At 34.7% G+C, this 15,664-nt stretch overlaps 1 protein-coding gene across 1 annotated transcript in view; it reads left to right on the top strand.

The window, feature by feature from the left end:
- LOC113092399 (inactive heparanase-2-like) overlaps window positions 1–13,146 on the top strand; it is a 67,052-nt gene extending 53,906 nt beyond the window's left edge. The window contains exons 11-12 of the mRNA XM_026257988.1: window positions 5,260–5,406; window positions 10,830–13,146. Coding sequence (XP_026113773.1) covers window positions 5,260–5,406; window positions 10,830–10,992 — 310 coding nt within the window. The 3' untranslated portion in view covers window positions 10,993–13,146. The remainder of the gene's footprint in view (window positions 1–5,259; window positions 5,407–10,829) is intronic.
- Window positions 13,147–15,664: the final 2,518 nt, after the last annotated feature.

Here is a 15,664-nt window from a genome sequence, read left to right as displayed (position 1 = left end):
CATGAACAGGAAAAACCCTTCTGCAGAACAGTTAACAAATAAGCAGTTTTTTCTATAGGAGACAGACTTCTCATATTAAAGAGGTATCTTTGAAAATAATCTGTTATTTATAAAAAATGCAAAAACGTGCGTGGACAATGTACCAGCTCCTCAAAAGACATCAAATCTGCTTCATCAAATATACTTTGGTTCACCCAAAATTAAAGCCTTGCATCATGTCTGAAATCCAGATTGTTCACAACTGGAGTGAGAACAGAGGTTAATAAAATTTCTCCAACCCCCCCCCCCCCCCCAAAAAAAATATTTAAATGCAGTTTAAAAGTTTGTATAAAATTAAGGAGACATCTTATTTTGTTGCAAGACGAACGGCCTCAGTTGTTACATTCTCCAAACAGGAAGCCAGGATTTTAGATAGCAATTTAATGTCCATATTAAATAAATACACAGGTGTATTTGAAGAGCAGACTTCTGGAGGTTTAGCTTTCTTAATATAAGAGAAATATTAGCTTCTCTCAGAGATTTAGGAAGCTGTCCAATGTTAAACGAGTGATTATTAAAGTGTGCCATTCTTTATAAAATTCACAGGACCTGGCACTTTTCCATTCTGCTTCTTTAAAATTGCCTCCAGTAATTCTTCCTTAGAGAAGAATGAAAATGCTGAGAAGTATACTTGATTATAACTTCCCTGATTTCATTTTAGACCTCCTGTTTATCTAAATGTGTTTCTTGTAATAGAGCTATACCAGTCTTCTCTTGTCTGATTTAAGACAAAACCTTCTTCATTTTATCGGATTATAAATTCCTTTGACAATCACTTGAAATACCATTGTCATAGGCCTCACTCGAGAAACAGCTGTATATTAACATCTTACAGTGCAGATAGATAAATTCTGATTTAAAAAAAAAAACACTTTCCAGTACTATAGTAAAACACATATAACAAAAAATAAGAAACATGGGAAGCACCCTTTCAGCCATCTCCCAAGCTTGCTGTGAAGAGAGACACAAACTTGTTTCAAAACGCCATTCTTCTTCTTCAGCAAAAGTCATCACACCATAAATCAGGCATCTACAAGGCTGCGCAGTCTGTCTGTTCTTAATACAATGGAAAAGTCTTTCAAAGTCTAGGCAAGATCTGCTGTTGAATTACATCATTTCTGAGCAGGCACTTGTTGGGAGTCGAGAACAACTGTCACCTCCTTTGGAGACGTGAACTTCTTGGGGGAAAATCGTGTAGTGTATTCCAGCTTTATATTTTTTAAGTATTGCTGTTTATTCCAGTCTTTACCGGTGCTTACTGCTTACTGTGCTTACTGGTGGGTGCCATCGTGCTCTACTTGTCTTGGAAATTATGAAATTAAACATTGATAGGTTGTGGACGGCATCCTTGAACCCGGTTTGGAGCGAAGGAGCAATGGGCTCTTTCCAATTTCAATTTGCCCACCCTTGTGTCCAAGTTCTGGTAATCCAGAATACATTTTTCTAAGAATTTGAGCAAATTAGAGTCTCCTGTATCTTCAGGTAAGCCAATAATATTGCATATTTTTCCACAATTCTCCAAGGGCCAAAATTGCTAGCTAATTGCACGGTGCAAACCGTCTTTTGGCATTAAAATAGTATTATCAGGATTTACTGACCCGCAGTGAAGAATAAGTGCTGAAAAGCTGTGGACACAGTAATTTATGCACCTGACTTTATTAAATATGCATTATTTAAGCATTATTTAACGCCCAAAAAAGCACGTCTTGAACTATTTTGCACCTGTGTCAGTAGATCACTCACAGCTGATGAGCATTGGCTCTGCTTTTTTGCGACTACGCTAATTGTGCTGCGCTTGGTATATTGCATTAGTTGCATTCCAACGTTTTGAACAAAACTATTTAAATATGGCCCAGACTGCATTTAATACGGCTTCACTTCAAATAGAGATAAACATGGTTTGTTCCGACCACAGTGGAATAATGGCTGCAGAGAGCCTGTAATTCAATTTCATACAATCAACCATTTTGGTGCTGTGTTGGGTTGCCACTTGATTGCCCAATGTGAAAATTGGCTCCAGAACCAATTTCTTAGAAATCAGTGAAATGTTGCTGACTTGGTGTTGAGAACATGCTTATGAAACCTTAAACTGCTGTCTAGGTATGCAGCTTGTTAGATTTTGGAACAAAACTTCTGTGTATATAGCAAGTACATCACCATAACAAGATTTGTTTGTGTATAAATTGTCTTTTTGTTGTTGTTGTACCTGTAGCATTTTTTTCCACACAGATTCCCGTCATCTGAGTACGTAGCCATAGTGGAGGATTTTAGGGCTTACCTGCTCATTCTCAAACACATAAATTACAGAGTCCAGACAGCCACTCTTTCAGAGTGAGAGCCCATAAAATTTAACAAGTATCAATTGTCAAGTGCGCGGAGTCTCTTTCTGCAGCGTGAGAGGCGCTGAAAGACACCAGAGGCTCAGGCAGGTGAGGGGAGTAGAGCTGTGGGACAAAAGGAAGGTCTGTACCCAGGCCAGATAAAAAGTGCCATCGTTCCCTTTGATGATTATCTATTACCCCAGAATGATGTGAGCGGGACCTGCCGGCTTTTCAGCAGCAGTGTAGGTTTACGGACTACAGATCCCCGTGTCTCAGCTCAGTTACAGCTCTGTGTCTGTGCTGCTACAGGCCCCTGGCTTCAGGATTCCTGCAGGACAGACGATTTTACTGAAAAAGACATGTTCATGTGGGAAAGCTGCTTTGAAATGTACTCATAATGTGAAGTACAGTCAACAAAAACATGAAAGCTTTTTAATGGCAATGTATCTTTTTAAATGCACTACCGTTAAAATGTTTGCCGTCACAAAGATGTTTTTAATGCTCAATTTATTTTGGGGGGAAGACAACATTAAAACAGTATATCGAAATATTATTGCAATTAAATTAACCAAATGTATTGTTTAAAAAAAAATATATTTATTATATTTTAAAATGTAATTGATATCAATGTTGAAAACAGCTGTGGATTTTAGGATCCTTTAATTAATAGAAAAAGTTCAAAAGAAAAGCATTTATTAAAATTATTAGAAATCTTTTGTAACAAAAAATGTATTTATAGTCAGTAATTTTATGCACTCTTTCTAAAAAAAAAAAAAAAAGAAAAAATCTTGCTGACCCCAAACTTTAATGGTACTGTAGTCAACAGATATTATCTTTGTATTTATAATGAAAGCAGTATTTATCTGGCAATAACGGTGAGGATTTAAATTTAGATGACAACATTAAACTGAAGAGAGAAATTTGTTGAACGCAAGTAACAAAACTAGAAATTTCATAATCTGTATAATTAATTGAGTCAAAATCTAGCAGCATTTACATATTTTGTTAAATAAAAGAAGATTTCTAAATCAAGAAATGTAATTATTAAATTACTAGAATGAATCATTTACCACTGAAATGAATCACTCAATCTGTAAAATGAATTGTTGAATCAATTAAATGAATCAGACTATCAAAGGATTCTTAAGCAAGAGACATTTTAAGATTGTTGTTTCTTTTTGCTTGACAGTGAGTGACTTTGCAATATGAGGCATTGCTACTAGTAACTCCCCAACACTGGTTTGTAATTGCATGATTAGGACATTTAAAGCTTTGACATCAAATATGCATTTAAAGCATCTATGAAACTGCACTTGTATTTTCTTCGTTTTAGCATCTTAATTTTTAGTCGAGATATTTTTTTGGTCAGAAGCTATGAGATGTTCTGACGTTATCCAGTTACAGGTTCTGATACATACAGAAGACAGAGTTTTGGGCCACGTACAAATCTCATCACGTTGTGTCTTATCCATCAAACCGAAACCACCACAAACCGAACAAGTAATCTCTTTAAATGCCATGAAACCCAAAACAGCTGGTCTGCAGCAAAAACCTATTCACTAAACGCGTTGCTTTTGCTTTGCCTGTCCAGTGGCAAGGTGGCGTTGACTGTTTTTATTGATGATAGACAGGCCATTTTATTTAAATAAAAATGTTTTTTATTAAAATGGCACTGTTAAATGTCAACGATCATATTATCTAATTCCCAGAATTTCCTCTGTGTGAGTGGAAAAGCGAACAATGTTTCAAAGACTGGGTTTTTTGCAAGACATTCGGGTCTCATTCACTCCAGCCTCTTTCAAGTTTTTCGTTCTATTAGTGGTTGAAATGGCCGGTCAGACAAGTCATGGATATGCTTTCAGTATCTTCGCTGATCCATCACAACACCCTTATACAAAACAGGCCTCCTTTTCGGTGCTTTGAGTGGTTTCTTCCTGAGGACCATTCGCTGACATCAAACAAAGGATTCCATGTTTACGTTCCCCATGCGAATGCTGGAGAGGCACATTGTTTCAAAGTCTTGGACAATGTTTATCATTTTTCGATCTATTCGTCTGATCTAATGCGCCCTTCTGGAAAATATCTACCCAAGTTACCAAAGTCTATTAAAACTGAGACACCGCACATGTATCACATGACATGAGAGATGTTTTCATTACACAGTCTCGGGTCTGTCTCGTTCCTCAATTTTTTCCCCTTGAACTCTATTCAGTGTGCGCCAAGGTGTAAAGATGCACATGGCCCGGGTTGCTCGCGATTGGTGAGATTACTAACAGGCTTGCTCTGACCGGTGCAGTCGGACTTTTACCACATGTGGTATTCGTGCACTGCAGCTATGTTTTCCTTGCCTTTACCTTAGAATCTTTATTGAATTTTATCATGTTTGCCTAATCGTGTTGCCAGATACTTATCTTCAGTTAATATTCCCTAAAGCTAGCTCTTCAGCGGTATTACCCTGAAAACAAGGAGCAGTACGCTGGAGTCGCTGTAATGTAAGCATGATCATCCAACACATATAAAGCTTGTGTTACCCCAGTGAATTTGGGAGGGGAGCAAATGCTTTTACAGTTGTTATGTGAAAACAATCAGATCTTTTACATGACGTAGTACTGGGGCCTCTTTTGCTTATATACAGTACTTTATAATTTGGTTATTGTGTACTGAAATTGAATCACATCAGGGTTTGGACCTTTGTAAAATATAACACATTGTCTCTTGTTAAAGGAATTCTGTGAACAGACTGAAAGTTTCTGTCAGTTTTACAGTATGTGAGTGAACAACGTATGTGGAATTACAAATGGTAAATGAGGGGAGTTTGATTCATTTTAGCTGCAACATCTGCCCATATTCTTTCAAATGTGTTGATTTGTTTTTCTTGGTGTTGATTTGTTTGTTTTAGCCACGATTATGTCAGAGGGTCCATAACCATCTACATCATCAACCTGCATCGGTCGCGGAAAAAAATCAAGCTGGCGGGGACATTACGAAATAAAACTGTTCACCAATACCTGTTACAGCCCTTCGGCACAGATGGACTTCACTCCATGTAAGTCAATAATCATCCATGACAGCGATTTACTGACAAAAGGAACAAAAATAACAATGCAAAAACATGTTTAATATACTCTACTATATATCGTTTTCAGGAGAACTGAGAAATACATTTAGATTTTGTTAAATTATATTACTCTTCAAAAAGTTTTCATGTTGCATTAATTTATATTATTATATTAAATAAATAAAAATGAAATAAAATACAATTTAATATATATTTATATTTTTTGTAACACTGAGTGAAATGACATTACTATTGGTGGAAGAGTTGCATATTATATTATATTATATTATATTATATTATATTATATTATATTATATTATATTATATTATATTATATTATATTATATTTAGAGCTAGGTATTTAGCTATTAATCACATCCAAAAATAACAGCTTTGGTTTATGTAATATATGTGTGTGTACAGTAAAGTGTGTGTGTGTGTGTGTGTGTGTGTGTGTGTATATATATATATATATATATAATATATATATATAACACACACACATACAGTATGTATTTTTTTAAAATATTTGCATGTATTTACATGTATATATTTATTTATATTCATATAATTTATATTTATATATATAGGAACATAACATTATATATATATATATATAATATATATATATATATATATATATATATATATATATATATATATATATATATATATATATATATAATAAATAAATAAATATATATATATATATATATATGTATAAAAATATGTGTGTGTATATATATATATATATATATATATATATATATATATATATATATATATATATATATATATATTATATATATATATATTTATTTATTTATTTACATGCATGTGTGTATAATTATATATAATTAATATACACAGTACTAACATATTATGTACACAAAAACTTATTTTGGATGCAATTAATCATTGCCCAGCACTAATTATATTATATTATATTATATTATATTATATTATATTATATTATATTATATTATATTATATTATATTATATTATATTATATTATATTATATTATATTATAAATGTAATAAATTAAGAAATTATATCAAATATGTTATCTCATATAAAATTATTGTTCTATACAAAATTGTGTTATATTAAATTATATGAACTTATTATTAGTTACCTCAGCTTTTTTAAGAATGTGGTTTATGCTTCTGTTCTCGGTTTACTATAATAATCAATGTGGCGTGTTGTTGCTTTACTAAACATATTAACTCAGACGGAACAGATAAATCTGCTGCTCTATAACTGTCTACACACACACAGCTGTGCTAACTGTTTTCTGACTAAATATTCAACTCTTCCACAAATGGGGATCCCGTTTCACCAGCACTAACCTAATCATGGAAAGGGCAAACAGAGACCCGGGTCATAAAAACATGGTCTGTTCATCCCCTCAAACTCTTAAATTGGATTTGAAGATTATCTTGTTGGCGCTCGCTTACTTGATAAAGCCAAAGTAAAGCTGAAACAAACACGTCTACATCCTCAACTTCTATCTTGACCCTTGTGGACGTTTTCTTTTTGAATTCTTCTTCTGAATGTGTTTTCAGTTATTGTGTTCCATGTTTTCTATCACATAAATGGTGCCAAGTAGATTCTCAGCTAATGTATTTAAAATGCAACATTTTGTTGGTCTTGGCAGGTTATTTCTAACGACTTGTTCAACCAACAAGACATTAGTCATGAAGGAGAAAGTTCACAAATGTGATCACTTAACAAGCATACTCGCTGGTCACAAACACATTTGGCTCTGATGTGATTCACAGATTGTCTGTATTTTCACTCGGCTGTTAAGAAACACATCGTATTCTTCACTCAAAGCCGACAAAAACACCAGAGAGTGTTCTGTTTCGAGTTTTCCACTAGAAATAATTTGAAGCCAAGAACAAAACATCAAAACGTCCATTAAACATGGACAATCCAATTGATTTAGCGTAATAACATTGTCTTGGTTTATTGAAGCTCAATTCGATCTGAGTGTACAGTGAGATGTAGCTTCCTCCGGGGCAGATGTTGGCAATAGTTTTGTCAGCAGCTTTCAGTTTGAATTTCAACCAGTTTTTGCTCTCCTCTCGGTTTTTTCTTGTTTCATTTTAAGGAACTGTGATCCAGAAGGCCACCTCAGTCTGAACTTAGCGTCTATTATTGGAAGTTAAGCGAGATACTTTGAAAACATGATCGTGGTGTCGATTGGTGAAACAGAAACTCTTTGAATAAGTCTACGCTTAAATCCCTCCGTCCCGCATCAGGACAAAAAAATTGAATGAAGGATAGAGAGGAATATTCAGAAGAAGCAGAGAGTAATTACCAGTTATATCACAGCGAGCAATCTATCATAGACCCGTATGAAAACAAACCCATAATCATGTATGTTTTGATAGACCCATTCCCACGGTTAATAATCATAAACCATCCACTTGCCATGCTCAATAATACAGTATTTATAGAAATATGACTTCGTTTTGATTCCAAAGAAACTCCAAAGCCTGCAAATCTGTGGCCATTTTTATTCTGTATCTGTACTTTTTATTACTTTTATTCACATTAAATGCAGTTATAAGGTTAATTAGTCTAGTCCTCCTGCCGTATATTGTGTCTGTGCAGTCAGAAATATGAAACATGCTGCGTTCTCGTATCTCCAGAGATGCCCACCGCTCCATATGGGCTGAATCAGTGTGTTCCAGAGCAAATTCAGTGAGTAACATATACACGCAGACTATAAAGTTACTCATGACACATTCCAATGCTTAACTCCTCTGTAATGCATATGCAGGGAAATTAACTGCTCATTTTGTGGGGTCACACTTAAACACTCTCAGACAGAGTTGCTCTTTTCAAGGCTAAATTTTCCCTAGTGTTTGGCCGATCTGTCTTTGTCTGTTTTGAATCATATTTCTGTAATTCAAAATGGAAACTAAGAGAGAGAGAGCTGGGTACATACCTGACATTTAACAATGTCTGTGTAAATGTATATATAATGTAACGCACTGTATGTATAAAATTATTATTTTAATTATTATAATTTTTTATATATATAAATTAATACTGTGCATTAAATGTATTAAAAGTAACTGTGACGGCTTTCACTTTGTTACAAAAAAGTTGTATTTCAAAGTAATTATGTCACTGGAATATATATATTTGTGTGTGTGTGTGTGTGTGTGTGTGTGTGTGTGTGTATATATATATATATATATATATATATATATATATACACACACACACACCCACACACACACACACACACACACATATATACTATATATATATATATATAGTATTAAAATAGGAACCAGTTAAGTTATAATAATATTCCACAAAATTTTATATTTTTGATCAAATGCATTTCTTTTTCAAGACTAAGCCTTTTTTAAACATTCTAAAGGGTTCCTGTTTATTTAAATTATCTAAAAAAATCATTACATACCGTAGGAACAGCTCTACCATTACCTGATTTTCTATCTTTAGGCCTTAAAAGCTATTTAATGTAGAAGCTGACCTGAAAATGATCTTTTAAATCTAAAACACAGCGGTGTTGAGAACCTCAGAGCTGGAACTTCTCAAACCAGAGCTACTGTGTGATCACGGCTGATGTTTGTGATCTCCCTGTGCCTTGAAGGGTTTGTCTTTTCAGGTCTTTTCATTTCTCAAACACATACCTACGTCTGTAGCCAGAGGTCGTTAGAGCTCCAGAACTATCTGGAGACTTTAATTCAATCTGAATTCTATCCAGAGGAAATGCTGATCTTCCTCTGCAGAAGCCCTGAGCGAAACACCGCTGACTGTGTTCTTACATACTTCTGTCTGCTTTGAACTCCTAAGCATAAATCCTCCCCGGGGTAAAGCTGATTGGGAAGATCAAGCATCCCACCTCACCGCTGCATCTGATGCGTGCCGTCACACTGTGCTTCAGAAGGGCTTCAGGCCCAAAGCATTCTCAGCTTCCTGATCATTTCAGTCTGTGGCACCATAAGATAAGACGAGGTGATGGGTTGGATCATCCAGACGTCTGCTGGAAGTGTAGAACTATAGGAAATGATCAGGACGGCTTCTTTCTTTACAAAAGTCTCTCCAAACCAAGAGTAAATGCTGGGATTATTTTAACTTTTTTTTCTGAAGAATAAATATTTAAACCTTCCTGTGTTAGGAAACAGTGTTAACTGTTAATTCACATGAACAATGAAAATTCTGTCATCATTTACTCACCCTGTTGTTGTTCATAGTTGTTCCAAACCTGCATGAGATTCTTTCTTCTGTTGAAAATAATAGAAGATATTCTGAAGACTGTTGTTGATGGTAGCCATTGGCTTCCTTAGTATTTATTTCCATACTATGTCAATGGCTACCATCAACTGTTGTGTGGACCACTTGAGACCAATGACATGGTAACATTGTTTTTTGTTTTTTATTACTCGGTTGTTATATCAGAATAGGACACTAACACATAAACTCTTACTTTTTTGTAGCAATAAGTACTACGTATGGTATCCATATATCCAAATTACCTATTATATTTGCATATTGTACAGAATATTATGCCACAATGCAATGTGACCTTCCATTTCCCTAATGGAGGCACAGAATAAATAAATTACATATAAAATAGTTGTTATTATGCATTATATTTAGCATTAAATATTTTCAAATAAAATGTAGATTTATTAAAAAAAAAACTTAACAGTCAGGGTACTTTATTTATTTATGTTTTATTTTTTTAAAAAGTTAATACTTTTATTCAGCAAGGATACATTACATTGAACAAAAGAAAATTTAAAGACATTTAAAATGTTACTATATATATTTATATGTATATATAGGGTTTCATGGTTCCCGCCAAAAATAAATACAGCAGCACTGTTTTCAGCACTGATAATAATAATTAGTGGCCTATGTCTTGAGCAGCAAATCAGCATATTAAAATGATTTCTGAAGGATCATGTGACACTGAGGACTGAAGTAATGACACTGAAAGATTCAGCTTTACAGAAATAAATTAAACAATGAAAATAGAAAACAGTTAAATACTTGAGATATTACAATTTTTACAGTATTTTTGATCAAGTAAATGCAACCTTGGTGAGGCAAGAAAGTTTTTTAAAATCGTACAAATCCCAAACATTTGTAGAGTTGTGTGTGGCATCCAGCTGTTCCAAACTCTCAAATCGGGTTGTTTGTGTTTTCTCTAAGGTTGGTAATGCAGCTGTAGCGCCCCCTAGCGCGGGATCAGAGAATTAATTTACTGTTATTGGAGACTCTAACTGGGTCCTGTAACCAGCTACTTTTGTCTAAAATAATACTTGGACTGATATTTGATTTCAAATGAACTTATTTATATATCTAAAAGCCCATTACAGTTCTCACATTGATATACTGATATAAATCTTTGCTTTGCAGTTCTGTGCAGCTGAACGGAGAGCCCTTGCGTATGGTGGACAATGAGACGTTCCCTGAGCTGAAGCCACGGACACTCAGGGCAGGAAGAACGATAGCCATGCCACCTGTATCCATCGGCTTCTACGTGATCAAGAATATTAATGCATACGCCTGCCGCAGATAACACACACTGACCGACCTCAGACCATCCTCGTGGCCGTCTCCTCTTTTTATAAGCCCACAGAGACGTGGAAGAGACTCCTTGGTTCAAGCAAGGGTTGCACTGAATGCTTCCAACAACATTTCTCCTCTTTTTTTAACCACAAGAAAAGCTTGACTTGTGGAAAGTGAATGTATTTTGGTTGCCCTTTTTTTGTCACTTTCGGTTGCAGGAGTGTAATGCTTCATGGAGAGCTTTGTAATCCGATGTTGAAGACCAGCGTAAGCTATGAACCCAGTGCCAATGTGCGGTTCAGATGCGGCACGACCATTATGAAGTAGATCGATCAGAATCGGACCGTTTTCACATTTTCTGCGGTCATTTTGTGGGGAAATCTGTGCAATGGGTTTGAACATGGTAAAATGTGTTAAACAGATATGACAGCACTACATTTTCATTGGTAGCTAGGAACACTATCAGATCAGCCAAAATATTCGAATGATGAAAATGCACAGGACGCAAGCGACAGCCGTTTCAATTCTCCGGAGTTCTGTGGGTGCGGATTCTGTGTGGGCCTGTCTGTCAGCTTAATGTGATTTAGCCGAGTAGGACGTGTTCCTGGATCAACATCCTTGTTGGTTCTTAAACAACATTCCAGCTTGACAGCCAATCCGATTTTAGGGTTAGATTTAGGGGGCTTGAATATTGTTCTTTCAACCAATCATTTAGAAGGTAGGTCATGCTTAGGGTTGCAAGTCTTAGAACTATGCTTGCTGTGTCAGGACAGAGAAAGGAGGTTTATCCTGCTAAATCACATCGTGCAAATAACAGTTTGATCTGAAATACATCTCTTTTGTGTGCTTTTTTAGATTCTGGGGTCTAAAGCCACGTAAAAGGCACACGGCCAAATCTTGATCCGTAATCTTTCTTTTTCATCGCAGGACAGAAAATATAACCTCCTTTTAAAGCCAACTTTATAACTTTTAACACTGACCCATGGCCTAAAAAACAGTTTGCAGTTGGTTCTCTTCCCCATTTTTATTTTTTGATTTTTTTTAGTTGCTGCTTTATCATTTCAAACTGTACCACGATGAAGGTACTACAGAAAGATATATAGATATTTACTAAAACATCCTTACATTTTATTGCTAAATTGGAAAGATTAACATAACACACAATCTATATGCAATCTTTATCGATTCTCTGAGAAGTACTGCCTTATATTTATGATGTTTACATGTTTGATTTCCCATTGCTCAGACTCCTTTGAAGCTGTAAGGAAAGAGTAGGGAGTTTTTGAAGGCATCGTTTTGCTTTATGAAGAACTGTGTATCATAAAGTTGTTGCAGAGCTCAGGAAATTAGCTTGTCCGTTAGCATCATGTTCAAAGCAATTTTTTTTTTTTTTTTTTTTTGCTATAACATTGTGAACCTGAGCTTAGTTTTCCAGATTTCTTCTGCTATATTATTAATACTGGGGCCCTGGAAGGTGTTAGACAATTAAGTCACACTTAAAATTGTATTACTTTTACACATTATATCAGTTCAAGTGGTAGTTATTTTTCAAGCAATGCATTTCACAAAATTAAATTTGTCAGGTGATTTAAAAATGGCAAAGACAAGTATCATACATTCTGAAAAATTCCCATTTGGCTTGATATTTTGTCTTTTTTTAATATTTGTTTTTGAAAACATTTTAAGTGTCACCAAATTGTGCATGTACTTTTAGGGCCACTATAAATCCCATGTACAGCGATTCATTTTTGCTGCTAGCTGCCTTAATTAAAATTAAGCATATGTTTTTGTACAGGTACAAACTTTTTATATTAATAAATGTACATACAATTGGTTTTCGATTTAAACTGTGTGCTTCCTTGCTTTATAAATATTATTTATATAAATGTATATGTGTGGTTATGAGTGTGTTTGTGTGTATATATATAAACAGTTGACTTTCGTCCACATTGGCAGATAATTATATTGTACTTTTTGTAAAACATACAGCAGAGACTGATTTAAATGTTTAGCAATGAAACTGCCCTTTGAATTTCAAAAGTATTTCATTGCTCACAGTATGCACATTTGTGTATCACAATGTTTTACGTTGTATATTCTTTGGTCACTCAGTCACAATGCAAAAAATGCAAAAATAAAAAAAATAGATATATTTATATAGTGATTCAGCTTTCAAACGTTTTTTTGTGAATTCTATAAAAAGTCCTTTTTTTTCCTTCCTCGGGCTTGGTTATGACAGCAGTTTGATTTTCCAGGGTCAATAATTCTGTCAGCATCATAGTATTTCCTTAGATTTGGAAGACTCTGTTGTGATTTTAGAGATTTATACAGTCTTTGATTTGTATAATGACACTTTCACAAGCTATTTTCCTCCTTGAATGTGTTTATTGCAGATTTAGAGTTGTTAATATTTTTTTCAGTTAAAGAGCATTATTTTAATATGGAAATGGCTGTCTGAATATTATTTTTGTCAAATATATAAATAAAACAATAGTAAAAATGTTTATTGTGAATTGTTATATGTGCAGTACTTTATATAATATATTAATTTCAGTAAATGAAAACAATTATTTTGTAATTTAACATCTAAAAATTTCATTAATTTCGGTTTGACATCTTATTTGGTTTGATGAAAATGCAAAGAACACTATTCATTTTATATTTTATTTGATTATTTATTACAATGTAAGTTAAAGTTAGTGACTACTGATGGTTCTTACATTTCTGTCAATTATAGTTATTCTTAAATTCTAATGTCATTTTTTTATCTGAAATAAATGAAATCTTGGTTTGACATGTTATTTGGTCTGATATTTAACAAAGACAAAAATGCTAAGAACACTATTCATTTTTTTTATTATTATTATTTTTTTTTACAGTGTACTTTATGAAAGTTTGGTGGTTCTTGTGGTCTAAATTTAAGTAAGCTTGTCAGACTTTGTGACTCTTGATCATGTGCGAATGTACTTGGCTTCGGTTTATGAAACCAGGCTTTTTTAGCCTTTAAAAATAATCTGAGCTACAATGGGAATTAAAGAATTCTATTTGTACAATATTAGTATTATAATACAAATATGAAAGGAAAACTGAACAAGTATGAACAATGTAAGGTATGACTCTTTAAGAGACTGTCCTGTGAGATATAAGCTGCATTGTAGTATTCCAGCACATGTTCAGGAGTGCACGATCGCAGGATAAAAGCAAGCTAAGAGCTCGGTGATTTATACAAGAGCCTGAACACAAAGAAGTACAGAAATAAATTGTGACAGTGCGCTGCAACTAGTAACCCAAGACTGAGAGCTTTATGTCTCATCAGGTCAGGGGGAGAAGATCAACTCGCTAGTCTTCAAAGGCTCGGCAGGGTCCTCATCTCAGCGCTGGAGGGTTCACAAAGGGAAGGAGCCAGTTTGCAGCGTGTACATCAGCAGATGTTCCCTTTCCAAGCAGCTGGGACAAGACTTTGTTGAGGAATGAGAGCGAACTGTGGTGTCAGAACAATCATGTGCAGTACTAAGTGATGAGAACCATTTGCACCTGAATGAAACTCAGATTTAGATAAAGGGAATTTTGATCTCTTCTCATCAAAGCTGGTTCAAGACCTGTTTTAAATTATATAGCCATGTAGATGCGTTATGTATTTGGAGCAAACCAAAATACATTGCCTTTATGCAGTCATTAAATGAACATACTACCTGTTAACTGCACTAAAGTGCATAAAAAATTAACTTCATGTTATAAAACAAAACACGCCTGCAGTTCACATGTGGTTCATCTTAACAGACTCAACGTGGTTCACTCATAAACAGAATCCAGACTCATTCACACTTGGTCAAGAGTCACAAACAGGCACGTGCACAGGTAGGGCTCAACCTGTGCAGAGCACATGCCCTTTTTGCCCTTACACTCCGAAGTGCCCTTTTTTTGGTGGTGTTTTTTTTTTTTTTTTTTTTAATCAATGCTATTGGTCACCCTTTACGTCTGTCTGTCTGTTTTACAAATATTTAGCAGATGAAAGTTCTTAAAACGAGCTTGTGTAAATCTTATTGGATCCTCAAGCGGTCAGTAAGCTGATAACTCCGCCCCCTCTATATTCATTGAATCAATTGAAGTTCCACAGCAGCCGCACAGTAGACACCAGCTGAGCTGAACAAAGTTTTGCGAAGGGTAAATAAATATCTTGTTGTTTGAATAAGTACTACTAAACACTGTCTATAAAGGCTCATATTTTATTTATTTGATGTCTGACTGACTCACTGACTGAGACATGTGGGACGTCGCCTGAGAGACAGGGCTAGCATTTGCCATCTAGTCATAGCCAACACTTAAATAGCCTGTGCATACAGTTGCATTTCATCTTTAATAAAATGCTATTTTGGCCAAATGCATTTTACCACAGGAAAAACTGAGCGCTCCGTCTATATAGCTACAAAAACTAGTTTGTAACCTAGATGAAAATGTAATGTGATGCCCGCAGCGGCAGGCGCCGTCGCCGTTTTAATGACGGACAGAAAAACAACAACATTTGCATACATTCGCTGGTCAAAAACGATAAATTGATAAGTAATACAACAACATATAATTTGTTTTTACCATCGGAAAATCATAACAGGTGCGCCCCCGCGCTGTTTCGTACTGGAACTTACACAAAGCGACGAGTGATCCTCGTCACCTGATAATAAATT

Source organism: Carassius auratus, unplaced genomic scaffold (assembly GCF_003368295.1).
Source record: "Carassius auratus strain Wakin unplaced genomic scaffold, ASM336829v1 scaf_tig00214575, whole genome shotgun sequence".
In the NCBI taxonomy this organism is placed as follows: domain Eukaryota; kingdom Metazoa; phylum Chordata; class Actinopteri; order Cypriniformes; family Cyprinidae; genus Carassius; species Carassius auratus.
This window is presented reverse-complemented; position numbering and strand designations above follow the sequence as displayed.